Source organism: Heptranchias perlo, chromosome 24, assembly GCF_035084215.1.
Source record: "Heptranchias perlo isolate sHepPer1 chromosome 24, sHepPer1.hap1, whole genome shotgun sequence".
In the NCBI taxonomy this organism is placed as follows: domain Eukaryota; kingdom Metazoa; phylum Chordata; class Chondrichthyes; order Hexanchiformes; family Hexanchidae; genus Heptranchias; species Heptranchias perlo.
In genome coordinates, this window is record NC_090348.1 from 13,244,507 (window position 1) to 13,270,369 (window position 25,863).

Here is a 25,863-nt window from a genome sequence, read left to right on the forward strand (position 1 = left end):
TCTATTTTTTGATTTTTGCTTCTGGGAAGCAGTGTGGGAATTTCTCTACATCAAAGGCATCATATAAATAGGAAGGTTTAAACTAATTTGGCAGGCGAAGGGCACCAGGCTGTAGCATTAGAGAGAAGATACAAGGTACACAGAGGACTGGGAGAGACTAACAACATTGGAATAAAGAGTAATTCGGAAATAGGGATCAGACAGGAAGAGCATAGAGCAGCAGAAAGAAAGTGTACTTTAGGCACTACAGATAAAGTGAAAACTCGAAGGTGTAAAGCGGTTAACCCAGCACCAAAGCTGAAGGACAGGCTGGGTGTGTGGCCCAACTAAGAGTTCTATATACAAACGCACGGAGTATAAGGAATAAATTAAATGAACTACAGGCATAAATTCAAATTGGTGGGTATGACATGATGGCTATTACTGAGACATGGCTGTAGGATGGTCAGGATTGGGAACTAAATATACCAGGTTATAAGTTCTACAGGAGAGATAGGGAAAATGGAAGAGGGGGTGAAGTAGCCTTAGAGATTAGAGATGAAATCACTTCAATGATAAAGGAGGATATAACGAGAGGTAAGCAGCCAACAGAGACCTTATGGGTTGAATTGAGAAATAGGAAAGGATCTAAGACTATAGTGGGAGTTGTGTACAGGACCCCTGGCAGCAGCTCTGAAATGCTAGATTGTATAAATGCAAAGATTAGAGAAGCGTGTAACAAAGGCATAGTGGTCTTAATGGGGGACTTTAACCTTCACATAGATTGGGAAAAGCAGACTAGCAACTGTCAGAAAAGTAGTGAATTTCTTGTGTATCTGGAATGGTTTTCTACAGCAGTATGTCCTAGAGGCAACAAGGGGGCAAGCCATACTAGATTTAGTAATGAGTAATGAACCAGATTTAGTTAACAGCTTAACTGTGCATGAACATCTATCCAGTAGCGATCATAACATGATCGAGTTCAAGGTAGTGTTTGAAAGGGAAAAAAGTGAATCGGCTGCTAAGATTCTAGACTTGGGTAAGGCCGACTTCAATGGGATGAGACAGAGACTGTCTACAGTAAACTGGGCAAATCTGTTAATGGGCAAAACGACTGATGATCAGTGGGAAATGTTTAAAGAAACATTTAACATGATACAGAACCGGTTTATACCCCTGAGGGGCAAGAACTCTACTTGCCAAAATAACTAAACTGAAGAGGTAAGGAACAGGATAAGACATAAGGAAAGGGCATACAAAAAGGCAAAATATAGTGCAGATCCAGGTGAATGGGAAAGATACAAAGGTCAACAAAGGGTCACAAAACAGATAGTAAGAGCAATAAAAAGAGAGTATGAAAAGAAACTTGCAAGGGATATCAAAACCAAATACGAAGAACTTTTATAGTTATATTAGAAAAGAGGGTGGTCAGAAGCAGTGTTGGCCCCTTAAACTGAAAGTGGGGATATTGTCTTTGACAATGGGGAAATGACGGACATGTTGAATAATTACTTTGCGTCAGTATTTACAGTAGAAAGAGAGGATAGCATGCCGGAAATCCCAAGAAAACTAATATTTAATCGGGGACAGGGACTCGATAAAATTAACATAAGTAAAACAACTGTAATGAAGAAAATAATAGCATGAAAGAGTGACAAATCCCCAGGACCAGATGGTTTCCATCCCAGGGTTTTAAAGGAAGTAGGTGAGCACATTGCAGATGCCCTAACTATAATCTTTCAAAGTCCTGATTGAATTTTTTGAAGAGTTGACTAAAGTAGTGGACAGGGGAATGTCAATGGATGTTATTTATATGGCCTTCCAGAAGGCATTTAATAAAGTCCCACATAAGAGACTGTTAGCTAAGACAGAAGACCATGGAATCGAGGGAAAAGTACGGACTTAGTTAGGAAATTGACTGAGCGAAAGGCGACAGAGTAGGGATAATGGGTAGGTACTGGGTTGGCAGGATGTGACTAGTGGAGTCCTGCAGGGATCTGTATTGGGGCCTCAATTATTCACAGTATTTATTAAGGACTTAGATGAAGGCATAGAAAGTCTCTTATCTAAGTTTGCCGATGACACAAAGATTGGTGGCATTGTAAGCAGTGTAGATGAAAACATAAAATTACAAAGGGATACTGATTAGGTGAATGGGCAAAACTGTGGCAAATGGAATTCAATGTAGGCAAATGTGAGGTCATCCACTTTGGATCAAAAAAGGATAGAACAGGGTACTTTCTAAATGGTAAAAAGTTTAAAAACAGTGGATGTCCAAAGGGACTTAGGGGTTCAGGTACATAGATCATTGAAGTGTCATGAATAGGTGCAGAAAATAATAAGGCTAATGGAATGCTGGCCTTTATATCTAGAGGACTAGAGTACAAGGGGGCAGAAGTTATGCTGCTGCTATACAAAACCCTGGTTAGACTGCACCTGGAGTACTGTGAGCAGTTCTGGGCACCGCACCTTCAGAAGGACATATTGGCCTTGGAGGTAATGCAGTGTAGATTTACTAGAATGATACCCGGACTTCAAGGGTTAAGTTACGAGGAGAGATTACACAAATTGGGGTTGTATTCTCTGGAGTTTCGAAGGTTAAGGGGTGATCTGATCGAAGTTTATAAGGTCTTAAGGGGAACAGATAGGATGGATAGAGAAACTATTTCCGCAGGTTGGGGATTCTAGGACTCGGGGGCACAGTGTAAAAATTAGAGCCAGACCTTTCAGGAGTGAGATTAGAAAACATTTCTACACACAAAGGGTGGTAAAAGTTTGGAGCTCTCTTCTGCAAATGGCGATTGATGCTCGCTCAATTGCTCATTGAGATAGCTTTTGGCAACCAAAGGTATTGAGGGATATGGGCCAAGGCTGGTATATGGAGTTAGATCACAGATCAGCCATGATCTTATTAAATGGCAGAGTGGGCTCGAGGGGCTGAATGGCCTACTCATGTTCCTATGTATGTGTGTGTTTCTATTCCACTTCTGTTAATGTGACTATGACCAATTACCAATGTAAAATATACTGCGATTGTTCTGATAGTTGCAGTGCTAGTGGTGGAATTTTACACCAGAATGTATTTTTAAATGACAGGGAAAAGGTATTTAATTTAAGTATTGAAATATAGAATTTAACCAAGTTTATCTTGTGTTTAATTTCTTTCCCATTCTGGGATTTGGCTCTAAGTATCTGTGTAAAATTTCTGAAGATTTAAAAAAAAATCTTTTCCTGAACCCCAGGGTTATGTTTTATAAAACTAAATTTGAATTGAGACTATGAATATTAAATCTGATTTTGCACACGTAGCCATGGAAAAAGTTTTATGTTTCATTTCTTGGAAGATGTCCATGATGCTTTTCTTAGAAACCTGCAACAAATATTGCTGCAGCTGTTTCTGAATGACGCTTGTAGGTCATAGTTATAATCACCAGGGAAAGGCGCAAACAGCAGATTAGAGTATTTAGCAGCTAATGCACCTGTGCCTCTGTAAAACTAATTGTCGTCACCTTTTTGTGAAATGTTAATACTGTATTTGTCCATATGGCAAGTGTTTCCTGAAGATGAGTGAAAATTTGTAGTAGAAAGCCATAAAAAGTGTTTCTGCAAGCATAAATTGTGCTATTGTGGTAGTGGGGGCATTTAGGAACCTGGGTAGCTATGTTTACTGAGACGTTTTGGGCAATATAGTATTGCTGGGAATAACACTGCTTTTGTTAATTTGTTAAAAGCAAATTTTGCTCATTGTGGCAAGAATGTCTACTGAGATGAAAATTTGAACTTGTACCAATGTCTATAATGGAGCACTTTTATGTGGTATAGCACAGCCTACACTTCCCCTTGATCCTTTTAAAAGAGCACTTCCTATTACCTTTGTGATTTCCTGTGTGTACTATATGCTTTGAAAGAGATGGATAATATGTGCTGTTGCAGCCATCAGTCTGGATGACAGACTCCATGGTGACTGGTTCTGACTCACTGCCAGTCCTTAGAATGTCACCTGACATTGCCTTTTAACCAACAAAAAAAACAGTTCTACAAATCCAGATTAGAATGTCAAAAGTAATTAGAAAATAATGATCTATATTTTCAGTGATTAGAAAAATAAGCCTATTTGATTTACATTTTGTAGATAATTCAACCTGGATCAGCATATTTCTATGTTGAGCTGGACAGTGGAGAAAAACTGTTCTACAGAATCAAGAAACAATTTCCTTTACAGTTTGGAAGGTAAGAAGAGTAGGTAACCAGATGATCTTAAGGACCTCCCACTTTGGTGAGCCTTCGTATTGCTTAATGTAGATCGCTGAACTGAATCTGGACAGTCCTCGTAAATCCTGCAAGATTGAATTCCAGTTCAGTACTTTTGATTCCCAAAAAAGTGATCCATGGGGGGCTTTTTGTATAAATTAGCAACTAATTCCACTTGGAATATATTGAAGATCTAGAAAGTAACCTTCTAAACTAAAGGAGTGTTAAACATACCCCAAAGCCGCCCCCCCCTTCCTCTGAATATGCTTTAACAGGCTTGCAAACAAGCTGATTGGAGTTTAAAATATCAGAAATATTGGGGGTGATTGTGTTTTACTTAAAAGCTTGTATGAAATCAAAACAAACAGCATTACAGGCTGGAATATGTTAGAAGGCATTAAACCTATTGAGGGGTTGAGATACTATCATTCAATCTGTGGGGTGCTTCATACCAATGGGACTTAAGACTGCAGTCAGTTGCAACCCCCAACATTCACTGCTTGACTCTCACCTGTATGCATGGGCTGCAAAATTTTTACCAGCAAATTTCATGGACTTGGATAAACAGATTAAGTTGGTTTTTCTGACTACATAATTGCATATCCATCTTCAGAGCCATAGGTTAAACAGTTTACACTAAGCACAGACTGGACCCAGGAACATGAAAAGATAACTTATTTGATTGTGTAATAAAAATTTTTGTAATAGGAAATATCAAGCAACTCCTTCCCATGTTTTTTTTTAAATCCCAAGTTCAATCTGATGGTTTTGTAACAGCAGGAAAAAAAGTACCATCCATTTATAATGGAGAAAAAAGATCACACCAGCACCATTCTCACATTTCCTAAATTAGGTCAGATTGTGCAATTTATTTGATTTTTTTTTTTCCATACCTATCAATATTCTTTAGTCCTAGCAAGTATATTTTATAATGCTGTTGTAAAACTAATTAGTCCAGCAATATATTTTTTTAAAAAGGTTTTTTAAGAAGTTGTCATATCTTTAGGTTGGGACTCCAGTCAATACGTGCCTCCAGTGTATACAGTATGTAATCTGTTGGACACAGTATTGAAAACATATCAGACTTGCTAATATCCACAGGTAGTAAGTGCAAGAGGATATAAATTGTTTTGGTGGGGTATTGCTGGAAAAAGTTTGAGAACTGCTATCCTAAACCATGATGATGAAGCTGAGTAGTTAATTTACATCATCTCATCTGAGATATGTTACTATCTTGAAACATAATTCAAGCTGTGCAGGTGGAAGTCGAATTTACTCTGTTTTTGACATGTTTACTTAGCTGGTGGTTGCTGTGGACCAAGGCAAGTGTCAGTTTTGTGATTGATTCATGTAATTTAAACGACCATGCAGTGTCATTCAAAGTGCATTAATTTGGGTTTTTAATTTCACCTCATATTAAAGGGATTGACATGCCCTTCATACATACTGTAAGCTAATCTAACTTATAGCACAAATAAGGATGATTAACAAAGTCCTTTTTAAATCCTTGCTTCATTTGGGGTGGTAAATTATACTTCGGTTGAATCTATCCAATAGAGAGCAGCTTTGTTTCCTTAAACTTAAAAGGCTTTATTCATATGCACTGAAATATCATCTATTGTCAACTTTGTAAATTCGACAAATGGCTCTTCGAGTTTGTGGAATTTAATTAAATTTGAATATCTGTTTAGTATAGAATGGCTGTGGAACTGCATTTGCTGAAATTTCTCTTTTTTTTTAAAGTCCAACTTGTCACACTAAAAATATATTGTCAGCTGTTAAAACTTCTTGAATTACTGTAGCTCAACAGAATCCAATTTTAATGTTGCAATTTTTTGAAAGCTCTATTTAATACATCTATGTGCCCTTAATCAGTGGCTTGTGCTCAGAATTAGGAAGTAAATAAGTTTTTTTTTATATATACCTAACACAACTTAGTTTCATGAATTAGAGTAATAAGCACTTGTGCACTGATAGTTAGGAATTAGTAATTTAATCACCTAAACATGATTTCACACCATGTCCAAAGTAGCTAATCGTTACCAATAGCACAAAGGAAAATTGCGCACACGCACTAAAATGTTACTTGAACTAAAGTGTATTTCAATAAAATATAGCTCCTTCAATATTTTAAGTAATTAGACCTTGTAATTGATAGGTTGGTTCTTCCATGACTAGAAATTGTTTTGAATAGTTTTCAAACTTTTTTCTAGTATTTTCTGTGGGAGAATTTTTAACACTTGAGTTGACAATTAGAGTTCCCTGTTCTCATGAGTTACAGAAGTTGCTGCTCAGTACAAATGCTCATGATTCTGTAGTTTGCCATATCCATCACTATTACTGTTAATCCTAAATTGCCCATAGGCACATCTGCAGCCTGATGGGGGTTTGTTGACTTCCTTGCTCCAAAGATGGAGTGTTATTCATAGAATGCCACTTTGTAGTGACCTATTTGAACATGGGAAAACCTATTCCCAACAGTAGTGTGCCAAGTTTGTGAGACTGCTGATGTCAATTGATAAACCCATCAAAGATTGCAGCATACCTATAGTGGAGAGAATTGCAAGTAATCTTGTTGATTGTCACATCAAGACAAACAATTTTTAAACTTTAAATCAATATTTGAAACGGGGGTGTTTGGGCTTTTGCCTTTGTTGGCTGCCTAGGTGTGTGTTTGATAATTGATAAACGAATCAAACATAGTCAACGGGTAATGGTCGATGGGTGTATTTGTGCCTGGAAGGCTGTTTAGTGTGGTTCCGCAGGGCTCAGTACTAGGTCTCTTGCTTTTTGTGGTATATATCAATGATTTTGACTTAAATATAGGGGACATGATTAAGAAGTTTGCAGATGATACAAAAATTGGCCATGTGGTTGATAGTAAGGAGGAAAGCTGTAGACTGCAGGAAGATAATGGATTAGTCAGGTGGGCAGAAAAGTGGCAAATGGAATTCAATCTGGAGAAGTGTGAGGTGATGGATTTGGGGAGGGCAAACAAGGCAAGGGAATACACAATAAATGGGAGGATACGGAGAGGTGTAGGGGAACAGCGGGACCTTGGAGTGCATGTCCACAGATCCCTGAAGGTAGCAGGACAGGTAGATAAGGTGGTTAAGAAGGCAAATGGAATACTTTCCCTTGTTAGATGAGGCACAGAATATAAGAACAGGGAGGTTGTGTTAGAACTCATAAGACACTAGTTAGGCCACAGCTAGAGTACTGCATACAGTTCTGCTCACCACGTTACAGGAAAGACGTGATTGCACTAGAGGGTACAGAGATTTATGAGGTTGTTGCCAGGACTGGAGAATTGTAGTTATGAGGAAGGATTGGATAGGCTGGGGTTGTTTTCTTTGGAACAGAGGAGGCTGAGGGGTAATTTTAATTGAAGTGTACAAAATTATGAAGAGCCTAAATAGTGGATAGGAAGGACCTATTTCCCTTAACGCAGAGAGGTCAGTAACCAATGGGCATAGATTTAAAGTGATTGGTAGAAGGATTAGAGGGAAGCTGAGGAAAATTTTTTTCACTGAGGGTGATGGGGGTCTGGATCTCTCTGCCTGAAAGGGTGGTAGAGGCATAAACCCTCATTGCATTTTAAAAAGTACTTGGATCAGCACTTGAAGTGCCATAACCTACAAGGCTACAGACCAAGTGCTGGAAAGTGGGATTAGGCTGGGTGACTCATTTTCGGCCAGGGTGGACACGATGGGCCGAATGGTCTCCTTCTGTGCCGTAAATTTTCTATGATAGGGAGGATAAAACCCCTGAGCTAATGTTGTTCTAGATCCCTTTTTTTAAAGATAAGAATAAGTCTAGGGAACTATAGACCAGTTAGCTTAATGTCAATGGTCGGAAAGATAATGGAATCTTTATTCAAGTTGTAATAGAAAAAAATCTAGAAACAGAAAATATAATAGTCGTACACATGGATTTCAAACGGGAAGTTCATGCTTGACCAACCTTACTGAATTCTTTGAAGTAACAAATAGTTGACGAGTAATGTAGTAGAAGTAATATCTGAATTTTCAAAAGGTGTTCAATGAGGTACCACATAGTAGACTCATGACTAAGGTCAGAGCATGTGGAGTCAGGGGACAAGTAGCAGATTGGATAGCAAACTTGCTACAAAACAGGGATTGAAGGTAGCTACTCAGACTGGCAAAAGGTGGGAAGTGGTTACAGAGATCGGTGCTAGGACCACTGTTGTTCACAATTTACGTAAACGATTTGGAGTCTAAGTACAATTTCAAAATTTGCGGACGACCCCAAATTTGGGGGTGCAGTTAATACTGAGGAAGAATCATAGAAAGGTTACAGCATGGAAGGAGGCCATTCAGCCCATGCTGGCTCTATGCAAGAGCAATCTGGCTAGTTCTACTGCCCTGCCCTAGCCCCGTAGTCCTGCAAATTTTTTCCTTTCAAGTACTAATCCCGTTCCCTTTTGAAGGCCATGATTGAATCTGCCTCCGCCATCCCATCGGGCAGTGCATTCCAGATCATAACCACTCGCTGCGTTTTTTAAAAAAATGTTTTTCCTCATGTCACCTTTTTGCCAATCGCCCTTAAATCTATGTCCTCTGGTTCTTGACCCTTCTGCCAATGGGAACAGTTTCTCTCTATCTACTCTAGCCAGACCCTTCATGATTTTAAATACCTCTATCAAATCTTCTCTGTTCCAAGGAGAACGACCCCTGCTTCTCCAGTCTATCCATGTAACTAAATCATCCCTGGAATCATTCTGCATCTTTTCTGCACCCTCTCTAAGGCCATCACATCTTTCCTAAAGTACAGTGCCCAGAACTGGATACAGTACTCCAGTTGTGCTCGAACCAGTGTTTAGTAAAGGTTCACCATTACTTTCTTGCTTTTGTACTCTATGCCTCTATTTATATAGCCCAGGATCCCATAGGCTTTTTTAACTGCCCTGCCATCTTCAGTGATTTGTGTACATTTACCCCCAGATCTTTCTGTTCCTGTACCCGTTTTAGAATTGTGCCCTCTAGTTTATATTGCCTCTCCTGGTTCTTCCTACCGAAATGTATCACTTTGCATTTTTCTGCGCTAAAGTTCATCTGCCACTTGTCCGCCCGTGCCACCACCCTGTCTATATCCTCTTGAAGTCTATTGTTATCGTCCTCACTGTCCACTACTCTTCCAAGTTTTTGGGCGGATGGACGTAATACGGCCATTGTTGAAAAACAATCATGGGGCTCATTTCTAGAAGGATACAATTGAAAAGCAGAAGTTATATTAAACTTGGTTAGACCACCCTTGGAGAACTGTACACAGTTCTGGTTTCCATAGTACAAAAAAGATAGTGGCACTGGAGAAGGTGCAAAAAAGACTTATTAGGTTAATACCAGAACTGAGAGGATATACTTATCAGGAAAGGCTGAAGAGGCTGGGGCTCTTTCTCTAGAAAGGAGAAGGCTGAGACTTGATAGACTTCTTTTAAAATTGAGGGTTTGATAGGGAGACGTAGAGAAAATTTTTTCCGCTTGTGGCAGAGTCCAAAACTAGAGGTCATAAATATAAGGTAGTCACTAATAAATCCAATAGGGAATTCAGGAGAAACTTCTTTACCCAAAGAGTGGTAAGAATGTGGAATGCATTACCACAAGGAGTAGTTGAGGCGAATAGTGTAGATGCATTTAAGAGGAAGCTAGATAAGCGCATGAGGGAGAAAGGAATAGAAGGATATGCTGATAGGGTTAGATGAAAAGCAGTGGGAGGAGGCTCATGTGGAGCATAATACCGGCGTAGACCAGTTGGGCCGAATGCCCTGTTTCTGTGCTATAGATGCTACGTAACTCTGCTGACGTAAGTGCAGTGATGGGTGGTTTTCTGGGGGTGAGTGACTGGCAGTAGGGGGAATTGCATGTGTAGTTGATGTGGAAGTAGCAGGAAAGAGCTAGGGATGGAAAGATATAGACATTGAAGGCAGAATGTGTCCAGTAGCCAGAGCGGACAGAGAGATTTCTTAGAAGGGTTTCATTAGCAAAGACAGCTGAGTGTATTTTAAATAATACAGGTTTCTCCGCTGTTGGAGAACCTCTTTCAATAGATTTTCTCCCCCTGCGCTGTCCCGTTTCCCCCCCCCCCCCCCCCCCCCGGGCCATTGTCAAATATATTTCCAGCCTTTGCTGGAAACGAGGATAAAGTTCTTTGTTTTTAAAATTGATAGCAGTGTTGGGTGTTTGTTAGCAGGGCGGAGGAGGTGACTGGAGAGACAGTAGGCAGAATTTAACCACAGGCCCAATTTTTAGGAGCTCCAAGGTGGTTTGTACTGTGGCGAACAGCACCACCTATCTTGTAGATGCAGATATGAAGTCTCAACAGTGCCCACCTGTCTTAGAGGACAAGGTGGGGGGTGGTCTCGATCAGAAATAAATAAAATAATTTTAATTGTGATAGAACTAGGATGATGAGGTAGTAAATGTTACTTTGCAGTGTGACTTATACAAGACTTCTAATGCATCCTATAGATGCATCTCATTATTTAAGGTGACAGTGGATAACTGCATGTTTGCTTGTTGCTGTTCACTATCTTGTTCGCTAGACAAGATAATTTGGGTAATGTGAATTTTATGTCTTTTAAACATTGTTTGTTACAGCACATGCTGACTTTCCTGTTTGCCTTATTAACTTTTTTTTCTGAATTTCCCACAGGGAGGTTTTGGCAAGCGAAGCTGTCCTAAATATACCAGATAAAGCCAACTGGAGGGAATGTAAATATAGTCGAGAAGATGAAGAAGAATTTGCTAAGGCTTTCAGGGAGGGTTTTCAACCATATGACTTTTCTTTGCTTGATTAAATAAGATTATAATGTATTTAAATTTAATGTGAATGCTTTCAATAGCACAAGTCAGTGTTTATCTTGAGGCTATCCATTTGAGAAATTGTTGTGGTGCTAACTTTGATACAGATATCTATTTTCAACCACAGAACTATACTTGTGACAGTTTGATGAACAATTATGTACATCATTTTCCAGATTGTCTACATTTACAGTAAAGATGAATCACATTTTTCCTAATGAACTTTTAGAACACTTGTTTCTTTTCAGAATTCAGCCCCTCCCCTTGCCTCCACTAATGTAAATATACTGATTCTGTAGGAATTTTTTTTTAAGATGCTATTGGAACATAGTGGCTTAATGTGATTCTGGAAATTACAATTTTTACTTATTGGAGTGGTATTTACAGATGTATTTTTACGACACTTTTTTTCATTAAACTGATTTGAATTGTTTTTAGGAAAACTGTTTACACTCTGTGCAGTAGATTTGCTGGTGTGCTTTCCCCATTCATAATTTTGGTGTAATAAAAATCCATTTCAGCAATTTTACTACCCAGGTCCAGTACTACTCCTTTGTGTGCGTAATATATATTTTAGCAGATTTTCCAGGATGCTGCTCAGCGAGTTGGAAGAGGTGCTGTTTTGACAATAGGGATGTTATGCCATCTTGGAAATAAGATCTACTGTGATGCTTAATTTATTAGCTGCAATAGTGTTCAAAATAACCTCTTTACTAGGGTCTTGTCATTGGTGTCTCACTTTTCAACAGTGATTCAAACCTTTATAGGAAGATAAATTGTGCCACACAGTCTTGCTGGGCAAGTGAAACATGACCTAGACCTGTTTTCATGTTCTTTGTAACCTTTCACCTCTTCAATATTGGGTTTATGATGCAAATAAAAAGTTTTTAAACCACAAACTGTTTCAACGCTACAAACATGTAAGTATGTAAAATGTTGCCATCAAATTATGGCAAATATTTCAGTTATCTGTCTTGCATCCCTTTTTTCTAATTAACCCACTAAACAAAGAAACAAACAGCCTTTGCTCTGACCAGTCTAGAGTTAATCTTTTAACTAGAGCTATAACATCAGTGAATGTCATTTCTTCCACTCTGGTCCACCATCCAACTTGCACCTTACAGGGTGGGAATCGTCTTTAGAAGCTGGGCGAACTCAGAACTGGGCATTTACAGTCACTGGATTATTTACATCGCATTATTATCTGCAGTCCTCTTTTTCTCTTTGTAACAATTGTTATGCCATTGCAATTTACAGGCAGTAGGTAAAGAGATTCATTTACATCAACTTGTCTTAAGTTCCTTTTTTCCACACAGTAATTTGCAAACAGCCTTTCAAATATTACAAGTCTTACATTTCCAAAATCTTGCCTTATGCCCAAACTATTATAATTAGATAAGTTCAAATGTGCATAGGGGTGACAGTATCCTGCTTTATAATGATTCAGACTATGATATTTTGGTGCATGTCTGTTTTCAGCTTCACTAGTTTCAGGATGTAATGTATTGAAGATGTGCAGCTGTGGCAGATCTTAACTATAATTTATTTGTTCATTAATACCATGAGTACTCAACAAAGCCAGTGTAGCCTACAGGGAAAGTTTCTCCAAGGTTCAGTCTGTTTGTAGCTCATCAGATCACTCACCTTTTCTGTAACTGATGTGGTGCCCTGTGCCTACTGTGGCTCGGTTCTTCTTCTGTTCAACATAAACCATCTATTTGTCCTGTTGATATGCAAGAAAAGTTCTGTTACAATGGGGTTGAATTCACTCGAGCAGCGAACCAGCCATGCTTGCTGCTCCATAGATTTATAATAGGGTCTTTTCATTGGTCACTTCCCTCGAATAGGAAGCTGAGAAGATGCAGTGATGCAAGGACCTGGAGAGGAGCAATCTCTCCCCTCGACCAATCAGATTGCAGCATTTTTGACAAGCTGCGTTCATTCTCTGCCGGCTTGAATTGTTAAACCAGGAAGTGAAAGGTGCACTAAAATCAATGTAAAAAGTTATAGACAGCGGGGGGGAAAAAAAAGCAAGAAATAATTGAATTAAATAAGACCGAAGGGAAAAGTTTTTTTAAAAATGTTTTTTTTAGTTTTTGATTAAAAACATTTAAATTATTAAAATAAGGAATGATGAGACTCCACATTTTTAAAAGTTAATTTTTAGATGTTTGGCAGTTAAGACTTAACAGCACTGTTAACTTAGTTTTGACCTGTATTTTTAAGTGTACCTGTTTGGTGGGATAACTAGTCACTTTCCAGCTGGGCCGATAAGCAAGTTTGCACTTTTTCAATGATTTCTCTGCAATGTGCGATATACCTTTTTAATTCAAAGCTATCATATCGCTGGGGAACCACTAGGAGCAGGTTCTGGATTTCTGCGTTTCACTGCACATGTGCGAACACCGCAACTTGCTCCTCTATTTAAGAACATAAGTAGGAGTAGGCTGTGGAGCCCCTCCTGCCTGCTGTGCCATTCAGTAAGATTTCCCCCATATCCCCTGATTTCCCTACCGTCCAAAAATCTATCTCAGCCTTGAATATACTCAGCATCCGCAGCTCTTTGGCATGGAGAATTCCAAAGATTCACAACCCTCTGCATGGAGAAATTCATCCTCATCTCAGTCTTAAATGGCCGACCCCTTATCCTGAGACTATGTCCCTTAGTTCTAGACTTTCCAGTCAGGAGCAACAACCTCTCAGCATCTATTCAGTCAAGCCCCCTCAGAATCTTATGTTTCAATGAGATCACCTCATTCTTCTAACCTCCAGAGAGTATAGGCACATTCTACTCAATCTTTCCTCATAGGACAACCCTCTCATCCCAGGAATCAATCTAGTGCACCTTCATTGTACCACCTCTAAGCCAAGTACATCCTTCCTTGGATAAGGAGACCAAAACTGTGCACAGTACTCCAGGTGTGGTCTCATCAAAGCCCTGTACAATTATACCAAGACTTCCTTACTCTTGTACTCCCACCCCCTTGCAATAAAGGCCAACATGCCATTTGCCTTCCACTAACAATGGAGAGCCCTGTTGAGCTCTGTTATTTCGGGAGCGATTTCTGTCTCAATATGTTTGTCAATGGATATGCATTGGTTTCCAAAAAATGAAACAAATGTAGCTTGAAATACAGTGAAAGAATGCGTGAGGCATAGATGTTAAATCTAATTCATCTTTATGCTGTCACTTGTAAAAGGAGAAATTGATCTTACAAATATTTAATCTTTTTCATATGCATACCCTACAAGGCAAACAGGTGGGGTCCACCTGCTCTTTTGAGATCTCTATAAGAACATAAGAAATTGGAGCAGGAGTAGGCCAATCGGCCCCTCGAGCCTGCTCCGCCATTCAATAAGATCATGGCTGATCTGATCCCAACCACAAATCTAAAGAACACAAGAAGTCGGAGCAGGACCCGGCCACATAGCCCCTGGGCCCTCTCCGCCACCCACAGGGCATTGACCGATCCGAACTCAGCTTCATGTCCAATTTCCTGCCCGCTCCCCATAACCCCTAATTCCCTTTACTTCTAGGAAACTGTCTATTTCTGTTTTAAATTTATCTAATGATGTAGCTTCCACAGCTTCCTGGGGCAGCAAATTCCACAGACCTACCACCCTCTGAGTGAAGAAGTTTCTCCTCATCTCAGTTTTGAAAGAGCAGCCCCTTATTCTAAGATTATGCCCCCTAGTTCTAGTTTCACCCATCTTTGGGAACATCCTTACTGCATCCACCCGATCAAGACCCTTCACAATCTTATATGTTTCAATAAGATCGCCTCTCATTCTTCTGAACTCCAAAGAGTAGAGTCCCAATCTACTCAACCTCTCCTCATATGTCCGCCCCCTCATCCCCTATCAACCAGACAGAACACAAGTAGTGAGTGTGTTCTTCAAAGCATCTGCCTACTTTACTGCAGCTATTCCAGTCCTATTTTCCACTAGTGTACTGGTACCAGTATTAGTATTGGAGTTGCCATAGTGACTACAAGCTGAAGCTTAATTTTATGTTGAAGGGACCAGGAAGAAAAAGGCACCTAATGCTCTGAATCTTGGTTATTTGTCTACAGTAACTTCCACTTGATGATGAATTGCTTTTTGATGACTATCTGAAAGCTGCTTCTTCACCCTGTTTCCTCAGATTTATTTTACTTCCCTTCCCCTATCTTGAAGGTTTTTTCATCCATCCATCCAAGAGAGCCATAGAATGTTGTGGATACCTATTATCAGTACAAGGGCTTGCATTTACATAGCACCTCCTGTTCTCAAGCTGTTATAAAGAACTTCACAGCTAATGATTTTTTTAAACTAGTCACTGTTATGAAGGCAGATGTGACAGCCAATTTAGTGCATACCAAGGTCCTGCCAATAACAGATAAATGACCAGTTAATCTGTTTCAGTGGTGTTAGGGACAAATGTTGGCCAGGGGACTAGGAAAATTCCCCTTCAAATAGTGCCATGGGATTGTTTACATCCACTGGAACAGGCACACAGGATCTCCGTTTATAATCTCATCCAAAAGATGGAACATCTGACTGTGCAAAACAGTCAGCCTAGATCACATGCTCAAGTCTCTGGAGCATCGCTTGAGTCCACAACTTTGACTCGGAGACCAGAGTGCTACCACTAAGCACAGGGTTGGTATCTCATCAAAGCACTTTAATTAAAAACCCAATCTACACAAAATCCACTCTATTTAGATTGGTTGATCTGAGCATGTTCAGAGCCAGGAAAGCTGAATAATAACTTGCATTTATATAGTGCCTTTAACATGGAAAAATGTCCCAAGGCACTTCACAGATGTGCGGTGAGAAACAGATGCTGTGCCAACGTGAGGGGTGACCACCGGCTTATGCAAAAATGCAATAGTTACCCAAAGATTCTCATCTCAACTTTTAAAGAGGGGTGGGAATTGCAGAGTGGGACCGATATGACTGAAGATATGGCCACCAATAGTATGCCAAAGTGGAGGGGCTGGACACTAGGAATTGAGACACTGGGAGGAGTTGTAAAGCCAGAGGAGGTTACAGAGTTTTGAGGGATGTAAACACAAGAATTTTATATTTGACATGTTGATCAATCACAAATATTTAGACGGTAAGAAGTCAGAAATCAAGATTTTCAAAGATATCCAACTTCATAGGTGTTGAGTTCTTGACTGCCGTTTAAGTGTGTTAGTGATATACTAATACATGCCATATCAAGGGCTTTAGACAAAGGGTAACAGCAGTATTTATTGTCCCTTATGCCAGGCATGAGACTGAATGAATCTTCCACTATAACTGCAGTATGTACTATTTACAAAATGCACTGCAGCAAATCGCCCAGCTTATGTTTACAATGCTCCCAGCCTAGTGACCTCTACCAGTGAGAAGGACAAGCACAGCAAGATCATGTGAATATCATCACATCCAAGTCACATACCATCCTGACTTGCACATGTGCCACCATTTCTTCACCTTCAGAGTCAAAATCCTAGAAATCCCTATCTAAAAGCTTTGTGGGAACACCATCACCACAAGGACTGCAATGGTTAATGGAGAAGGACTACCACCACCTAGGGCAACCAGGTATGGCAATAAATGCAGCCTTGTGACAACATTGCTCACACAGAACTTTTTAAAATGCAGTAGTTACCTCTTTGAAGTGTCATTTTAATTTTAATTTCTCTGCATCCAAGGAATTCCAGCTTTTGCTACACCACCTTTATTGCCTGTGGGAATATGTCTAATTTGTACTCATCATCTCCTGTTTGAATCTTTCCCATTGTTAACTGGATTTTAAAAAGGCATTTGATAAGGTGCCACATAAGATGTTGATAAATTAAGGCACATGGTATTAAAGGGAACGTGGTTAAAGGACAGAACACAGAATTGTGTTAAATACATTTTTTTTGGACTGAGGGACATAAACAGTTGTGTCCCCTAGAGGTCAGTGTTGGGACCATTGCTCGTCTCCGTTATATAAATGATCTGGACTTGGGTATAGAGGGCACAATATCAAAATTTGTAGATGATACAAAAAGTGGTTGACTGAAGTGACTTAGAAGGGCATAGATTAGTAGATTGGGCAGATAAGATGTCATGAAATTTAATGCAGAGATGTGGTGGTGATATATTTCGAGAGGATCAATAAGGAGAGAACAGATACACTAAATGGTAAAACTTTAAACTGGATAGAGAAGCAGTTGATAAAGCTGTTTTTAAAAAAAAAATAGTATATAGGATCCTAGGTTTTATAAATTGATTACTAAGACAAAGTGATTGGTTAGACTATAGTTAGAATATTGGCCTGTAAATTGCTCTAAGCGGCACACCAATAGTGCTCGCTGCTCATTAGATTTAAATTCACACACTAAGTTACCGTATTCTTTTTGGCAGCAACTTCCTTGAAATTCGAGTTCAAAAAAACAGCAGCGTTCTTTCCCTGGGCTGTGTGAGCGGGGAAAGGATCTCTATGTCCCAGCTTGAAGCAAGCCACACTGAGAATCAAGAAGTGAAACTCATTCTCAAACCGTGCAGACTAAAAACCAGGAAGTGCCCGATTAAGGCCTTTTTGGCCATGAGATCCTATAAATGTTGTCCATCCTGGCAAAGGCTGATGAGAAAGGACTCAGACTCCCTTTTTATACAGATTGAGTTTGCTGCAAAAGTGGAAGTGGGAAAATCCTGTAAATACTGAAGAGCAACATAACTCTTGGCCTGGGATGAAGTCATCGCTGTAGCAGGTTTCACAAGAATAAGTATCCCAAGTATAGAGGCAACCTGGGTATTAGTCGTGAAATTAAACTTTGTCCTTGTGCTCAAAATTTATCCTCATCATCATCACACTCAGCCCCAAGTCCCATGAATACCTCAGTTATCAATGGTCGGGTATAGAACTGTTGTGGCTGTGTGTAGGCATGGTTTATGCCATTGCTGTTGGTCAACCAGTTATTTACACTACATAGTCAGCTCAATTCCTTTAGCAAAGGTGAAGCTGGTCAGAGGCAGCAGTCAATGCATTCTCATACACTCAATGTGCTACATCCTTAGGAAGGGATTTCACCAACTCTTCTGAGCAACCACCTGTGTATAGAACTTTAGTAAGTAAACATTTAATTTCTATAATACTGTCAAACCAGTTTTTTTTTAATGTGGATCATGTGATGTTTGTATGTTGCTGGTTCTGTGATGTGTTCGTTTTAAGTGATAAACTATAATCATGTTAAATTAGGATTATGAAAGTCAAAGCTCAATTATGAAGAAAGCCAGTTTTGTCAGGTCTTCACTATCTAGTGCTATAATACTGACAGGAAAAGTCAACATCAGTGATAATTCTGGTCATAGATTCATTCTATTAAAGAGTAATAGGACACAAAAGCACTGAGTAATAGTTCCTTAAAGAGTAAGCAGTGACATAGACTTTTTATTTGGACAATACATCACCTAGGTTTATGGGTTCTGATCTGTCGCAGTTATTGCACTATAAGTAAATGTATTGTCATTATTGGACCGGACCATGCTGGAAAAATAACAGCATGTTAACGACGCACACCGTTATTTATGCGCAAATCGGCCAGCAAGTTCAGGGAATGAAGAGATACTCTCTTGAGTTGTGCATCTCCAGAACTTGTTGGTCGATTTGCTCTGTTCTGCCGTTTGCTGCGCACAAACGCCATCTCGCCCTTAGTCTCCCTGTTATTTTTTAAGAACTTGTTGATTAGCACATTAATTGCCCATTAAACTCGCCGCTGAGAGGGCTGAAATTTAACAGCATAAGTACCTTTTTAACGACTGATAATTGTTAATGCAATGCCAACCAATCTCTCTAGCCCAGAAAGGGAACAAATTAAACTGTTCAATTTCATTCCTGCATGTAGAAAATTGTTGTTGCAGATTTTAAAAATGTCATTTTAAATTTTAAAATTTTTTTCTTACTTTTCCTTTATCTCTTTTTCTCTCTCTCTCAATCGCATCTTTCTTTTCCTCTCTTTATTTCTCCTTCTGTACCTGATCTGACTCTAATTCACCATCCTTCTCCGTCATTCCTCTGTTTCTTTCTCAATCTTTCTATCTCCTTAACCAATGAGATTTACTGTTGGTCCTGCCGTTCACTAAGGTCCCAGATGTCCCGTTGCCCTCGCCATGTTGTTATCAACTCACACCTCCAGCAGTTTATGGCACAAAAAGATTTTGAGCTGAAGGGCCCAGGCAAAAGTCTAACTAACGGTGTACGCTCCAGTAAGATCAGGCCCAAGTAATTCCCTACAATATTTAATTAGTTCCACAAACTTGAATCTTAGTTTGTAATGTGTAGTACTGAAAGTAGAATATATACTCAGCTGAATATTTCTGCACCTGTAGTGAATGACCTGAAATCCTTCAACTAGATCTATTACTATATACAATTATAGGAAATTGTCAAAGTGGTGACTTTTATTATGCTGATATGGAAGGATTTAGGACTTGATGGCTTGAAATATACCACCTGAACTCTACAGAGTACCGAATGATGTTCCTCTTATACATTCTTAATGGAAGTCAGGCTAATTTGGCTGACATATGGTCATCTATATTTATTTTAAGGAATTGGCCCCTTTAGAAAATTCATGAGCTAATCGGATGCACAAACAAACCATTCTTGCAGAATTTATTAGTGCCTATTTTTAGTTTTACATTTGTTTTTGAATACTTTAGTGGGTATTTAGCTCTATTCATGGAGGATAAGTTTTTAAAAACATTTTGCTTTGTTTGTACTCTTTGAAAAATGGCAATTAACATTTGAAAAAAAGTAATGACCGCATAAGAAAGCATATTATCATACATTTAGAAAGTGGAATCTATTCATCATATTTGGGGTGCAATAGCTATTAGAGTAATCAAAACTCCAGAAATAATTAAATCTTGGAGGACCAGGGTCCATATATATAGCTGCATACTGATAGATCTCAGTAGATTTACTGGTTTATTTTGGAGATATTTGTGCCTGTTTGTTTTGTCTTATTATTAGCTCTTAAAACGTCAGTCATTGCGTTTATTGTGCTGACTGTATAGCTTGCCTGTTTATTCAGCAAACTGAGTTAAAATTGCTTCTTTTGCAATGGTGCACTAAGTTATAGCTGTAGAACTTTCATAAGGCAAAGTATTGATTATTATGTGATTGTGTATTTAGGTTTAGCTCCTTGGCCACCCATGCAGCTAAGTAGATTGGAATTGTGAATGTTCTAAACCATGACAGCATGAGAGGGCAGTAAAAAAGTATCCTTCTCAAGACACAATGGGTCTACACCAGTGGGGTGAAATGAGTCTACACCAGTAGTGTGAAATGGACTGATAGCGAATCAGCAGCCCGTTTTGCACCTCGTCCAATTTTCTTTTCCAATGGCGTAGACCCATTTCACCCACAATAACTTTCATATCTATCTGGCTTCTCCTCTCTCTCTGTGGACCATGACCCACTACTAAACTCCATCTCATAGTTCCCCAAACCCACACAGGCCTATTTCTAGTTCTTCCTCAAGATACATAAACATTAGCTGTCCCAGTAGACCCATTATTACAGATTTCTCCCTGTTTGCTGAACTAGTCTTTCTCTTATCTTGACCCAATCCTTCCCCAACCCCTTGTCCAGTCTACCTACCTACGTCCGCGACTCTCTCGATGCTGTCCATCACTCTAATAATTTCAGATTCAACATGAACACACAGTCCTTCTCCACCTCCATCCCTCACCAGGACAATCTCGAAGCTGAAGTTTTTCTAAACCTGAACAACTTCTCTCTTAACTCCACTCATCTCTTCCAGATAGAAGGTGTTGCTATGGAACGCTGCATGGGTCCCAGGTATGCCTGCCTTTTTTAGAATATAGGGAACACCTCCCTGACTGCTTCATCCACTAAACTGACAACTATGTTGGTGTCACTTCTTGCCTTGATCTGGAGGATTTCATTGACTCTGCTTCCAATTTTCACCCATCCCTCATGTTTATGTGGTTTATTCATTCCTGGACTTTGGTCTCTATCTCTAGCAATGGGATTTCCACAGCCATCTATTGCAATCCCACAGACTCCCACAATTACCTGGATTATGCTTGTTCCCATCCTGCTTCTGTAAAGACTTTCATTTTCTCCCGGTATCTCCATTGTCTTTGCATTCAGGTCTCTGGTCTGTGTATCAGAGCCTCTGAAATAATCTCATTTTTGCTCGGCTAAGGTTTTCCTCAGCTATGGTTGAGAGGCCCTTTAACCATGCACGTCTCATTTCCTGTCCTTTTTCTCTCTAAAACAACTTGCATTTATATAGCGCCTTTCACATAGTAAAATGTCCCAAGACGCTCATCCCTCTTCTGTCAGCTCAGCTCATTTGGTAGCACCTCTCCTCTGAATCAGCAATCTATGGGTTAAGAACATAAGAAATAGGAGCAGAAGTAGTCCAAATGGCCCCACGAGCCTGCTCTGCCACTCAATCAGATCATGGCTGATTTTCAACCACAACTCCACTTTCCTGCCCGATCCCCGTATCCCTCGATTCCCCTTGAGTCCAAAAATTTATCTATCTCAGCCTTGAATATACTTAATAACAGAGCATCCACAGCCCTCTGGGGTAGAGAGTTCCAAAGATTCACAACCCTCTGAAGAAATTCGTCCTCAACTCAGTCTTAAATGGCCGACCCCTTATCTTGCGACTATGCCCGCTAGTTCTAGACTCTCCAGCCAGGGCAAACAACCTCTCAGCGGGGTTCAGGCCTCCCTCCAGGAACTAAGGATATAATCTAGGCTGACTTTAGTACTGAGGGAATGTTGCATTGTTACAGGTTTTGTCTTTCAGATGAGATGTTAAACTGAGGTTCCATCTGCCATTTAGTTGGTTCAAGTAGACATAAAACATCCCATGGCAGTATTCAAAGAAGAAAGTAGAGATCTCTAGGTGCCCTAGCCAACATTCCTCCTCAACTAACACTGCCAAAACAGATTAACTGGAGTGCCACTTATTTTCTGTTTGTGGGATCTGTGTGCTAATTGGTTGTCACATTTTTGGTCCCCAGGTGAGGGTCATTGTGTGGATATTATAAATGGGGAGAGCAATGCACGTAGTTTGTTGTAGTATTGCTCTTCCTGAATCGCACAAATACACAGCAGTAAGGTAAGAATGCCATTGAGGAGTAACTTCTTTCAAGTTGAGATGAAATGGACCTCCATCCATCCAGCGCATGCTGACGAAAAGAAAATTGGTCCAGTAGGAGGTAGAGGCCTGAGCTGAGGAAAAAAGCTGAAAATGGTATCTATGCATCCTGAAAGGATGTAAATGAGTAGCTGAATGGGCTAAGCGGCTTTTTTTTTCCTGTTCTGGTATTCAGCTATAGTAGTGCTCTTATGCTACCAGCAAACGATATTCAGATCTTGCACAGCTGGCGGCTACTTCAACCTGAATTCACTGGATTTACCTGGCTCCAGTAAATGCACTTTTCTAAAAGCAGCATGAGTCTCCAGTAGCGATATCAGCATGTAGATGCATGCTGGCTGGCTAACCTAATGGTAGCAGTATTCATATGTACACTGGCCAAACAGCCACAGTCAATCTTCATGTATGTTACATGACAGGATCAGGTTTGCAGTTGGTTTCCATTATTCAAGCTTCAGTGGTGGAAACTGCTGTGCTTGAGTTGCCCCTCCGAGCCCTGGTTAACAGTATAAAAGCAGCTTCGTATTGAAGCCATTGGCCTGTAAATTGCTCTGAGCGACGAACCAACAGTGCTCGCCACTCATTGGATTTAAACTCTCCCACTAAGTTACCGCGTTCTTTTTGGCAGCAACTTTCTTGAAATGTGAGTTCAAAAAACTGCAGCGCTCTTTCCTGGGTGCTGTGAGTGGGGAAAGCATCTCTGTCCCCTCAACCAACCAGCTTGAAACAAGCCACGCTGCAAGAACCTGGAAGTGAAACTCAATCACAAACTGCGCAGACTAAAAATGAGGAAATCCCCAATAAGGTTAGTAAATGTACTATAAAATAAGATATAGAAAGCAAAATAAAGAGAGGGTAAGATTAAAAGATTGAGATGAAAGAGACAGAAATAAAAAGTGAAAAAAAAAGATTTTAAAATTTTTAAATTAAAACAATTTTTTTTAAATGTCCAAAAACTATTAAAATCAGGAGAAATGAGACTCCACATTTTTAAAAGGTAATTTTCAGTGCCAGAGAGATTGTTTGGCAGTCATTAATATTTACCACTCCATTAAAAGTTAGTTTAGACCTAAAAAAAAACTCAGCGTACTTGTTTTGTGGTGAGATTAGTTAGTTTCCAGCTGGGCAGGAGAGCAAGTTGACGCTGGTCCATTGATTGCAGCCGGCGAGGTTCCTTTTAATGTGAAGCTTTCAGATCATCGGTGAATCAGGAAGAGCAAGTTCCGGATTTTCGCGTTTCACTGCGCATGTGCGGTCGCCTGAACTTGCTCTTCCATTTTCTCTGAAATAACGGTGAGCTTCACTGTTATTTGAAGAGCAATTTCCGGGCCATTGTTTCAGGCCATTTGTGTTTTCTAGATGGAAGAAATTGAAGTCGGTCCCATTATACAGGTTAAACCTTTCATGTGAGTTTTCCTGACTCTCTCATTCACCTTTTGTGTGCTGCCTGAGGTGCAACATAACATCTTAAAGATTTGGTGGCCTATTAAGGGTGCTCTGGTGTAATTATATTTGCAATCAGTGTGTACCATCTACAAGATGCACTGCAGCAACTCACCAAGGCTTCTTTGATAGCACCTCCCAAACCCGCAACCTCTACCACCCAGAAGGAGAAGGGCAGCAGGCGCATGGGAACACCTCCGCCTGCACGTTCCCCTCCAAGTCACACACCATCCTGACTTGGAAATATATCGCCGTTCCTTCATCGTCGCTGGGTCAAAATCCTGGAACTCCCTTCCTAACAGCACTGTGGGAGCACCTTCACCACATGGACTGCAGAGGTTCAAGAAGACGACTCACCACCACCTTCTCGAGGGCAATTAGGGATGGGCAATAAATGCTGGCCTTGACAGCGATGCCCACATCCCATGAATGAATTTTTAAAAAATACAGTGCCTTGCCATGTTAGCTTCTCAAAGTGAAGCCAGATTTCTAATTATTGAATCCAGGAAGCTCTTGTAACAAAAAGAAATCTTTCACCTCATCTTATCAATGTTGAAACCTGGATCTTTTTCCTACCTATATTTGATGTGCCCTGAAATCTAGTCCATGGGGGAAATAGCTCAAAAATATAGGCATTAATGTGCTTTTATTATTCAGAAAAGTACTTTTTTTTTAATGTTCGTTCATGGGGATGTGGGCATCGCTGGCAAGGCCAGCATTTATTGCCCATCCCTTATTGTCCTTGAGAAGGTGGTGGTGAGCTGCCTTCTTGAACCACTGCAGTTAACTTGATATGCACCAGTACACCATCCCTATTTTTCTGATTTTAAAACTCTTGCCTCCTCTTAGCTTCTTGTGTGATTTTCACAAAAAAGACATAGGTAAGAGCAGTTTGAAGGATATAATTTAAATGAGTTCAGATAATGTCATTAGCTACAAGAGTGATGAATAAGTAATTTAGAAATTTTACCTGAGCTCATTAATGATGCTACTTTGAAATACCTGTTACTTTTTAATTTTTTCAATACATACTGCTTTCTTTCTACATGGTGGATTTATTCAGTTCTGGGTCAATATGCTAAGATCTAAAGGCTGATTTCAACTGTTTAATGTAGCTCCCATAAAATGATTAATTACTATGAAGTCCTTATTACAAGTTGTTGGAATATTTGTATTATTATTGAGGAATTCTGGGGATTTCTCTATAGTATATTTTCTACACAGTATAGATAAAATTATGATAATTAGGGGGAGGGGCTGGTCACTCTTACTTCGCTAAAATTGATTATGATACATCATGAGCCAAGAAAAACTAGATCTAACAAAACAGAACTCATTTATATGAGTTGTATCAGTTATGATCTATACACATTCAGATCTGTACTCGTTCAGCAAATTCTGGATTTTTTTTTCTAGAACGGCAAGGCCTCAGTTTAATCCAAAAGACGGCACCTCCGACAATATAGCACTCCCTCGGTACCACACTGGAGTAGGATTTAAACCCTACCCACCGAGCCATCCTAATGATTTTTCCTTCTAATAAATGATCTAATGGTTTGTAATTGCAAAATATAAATAGGTCAGTAGCTTCCCATTTACAAATCGTTGTAGCTGAAATTAAGAGTTCTGACTAATTGATTGAGTCTGCTGTACTTAAGTAATTATATAGTAATCATTATTCTTCTCATGGCACCATACAGGAAGCAAATTATTATTGTAAGCAGATAGTGAGCCAACTCTTATCATTTAGCAAGCAATTCATTTACCACTAGATGTATTTTTGCGGTTCCAATAACAAGTCAGATGCCATTTGAATGGCTGAATATTCAATTGTTTTTGAACAAAGAAAAATTCTGGGTACTATTCCTAGTCGTTTAATTCTCTTCTTTTTGACTAAATCTTATTCTTCCTACCAAAGTGCACCACCTCACACTTAACAGTATTGAAAATAGTTAGCAGAAGAACCTCTGTGATTTAGCTGATGAGGATAAGCAAATGAAACAAATAAATTCAAGTAAAACCCTTTTGACCTTAAAGGGGAATAGAAAGGAATATCCCTTTCTCAGCCCAAATTTTAGGAGGTCTTTCCTATTGTTTAAAAAAAATGTATGTCACAATAGCTTACAAAGAGACCCACTGATCTGCGAAGTGCTTTTAACCATGCACTGCTGTGATATGCAGTCTAGTGGTGTTGTATTTCTTCA

General features: G+C 39.6%; 1 protein-coding gene across 2 annotated transcripts in view; it reads left to right on the top strand.

Annotated features, from left to right (window-relative positions):
• cwf19l1 (CWF19 like cell cycle control factor 1) overlaps positions 1-11,950 on the top strand; it is a 31,148-nt gene extending 19,198 nt beyond the window's left edge. For both annotated transcript variants that reach the window (XM_068004790.1, XM_068004789.1), the window contains exons 13-14: positions 4,112-4,209; positions 10,903-11,950. In XM_068004790.1, the coding sequence (XP_067860891.1) occupies positions 4,112-4,209; positions 10,903-11,047 (243 nt within the window). In that variant the 3' untranslated portion in view covers positions 11,048-11,950. The remainder of the gene's footprint in view (positions 1-4,111; positions 4,210-10,902) is intronic.
• Positions 11,951-25,863: the final 13,913 nt, after the last annotated feature.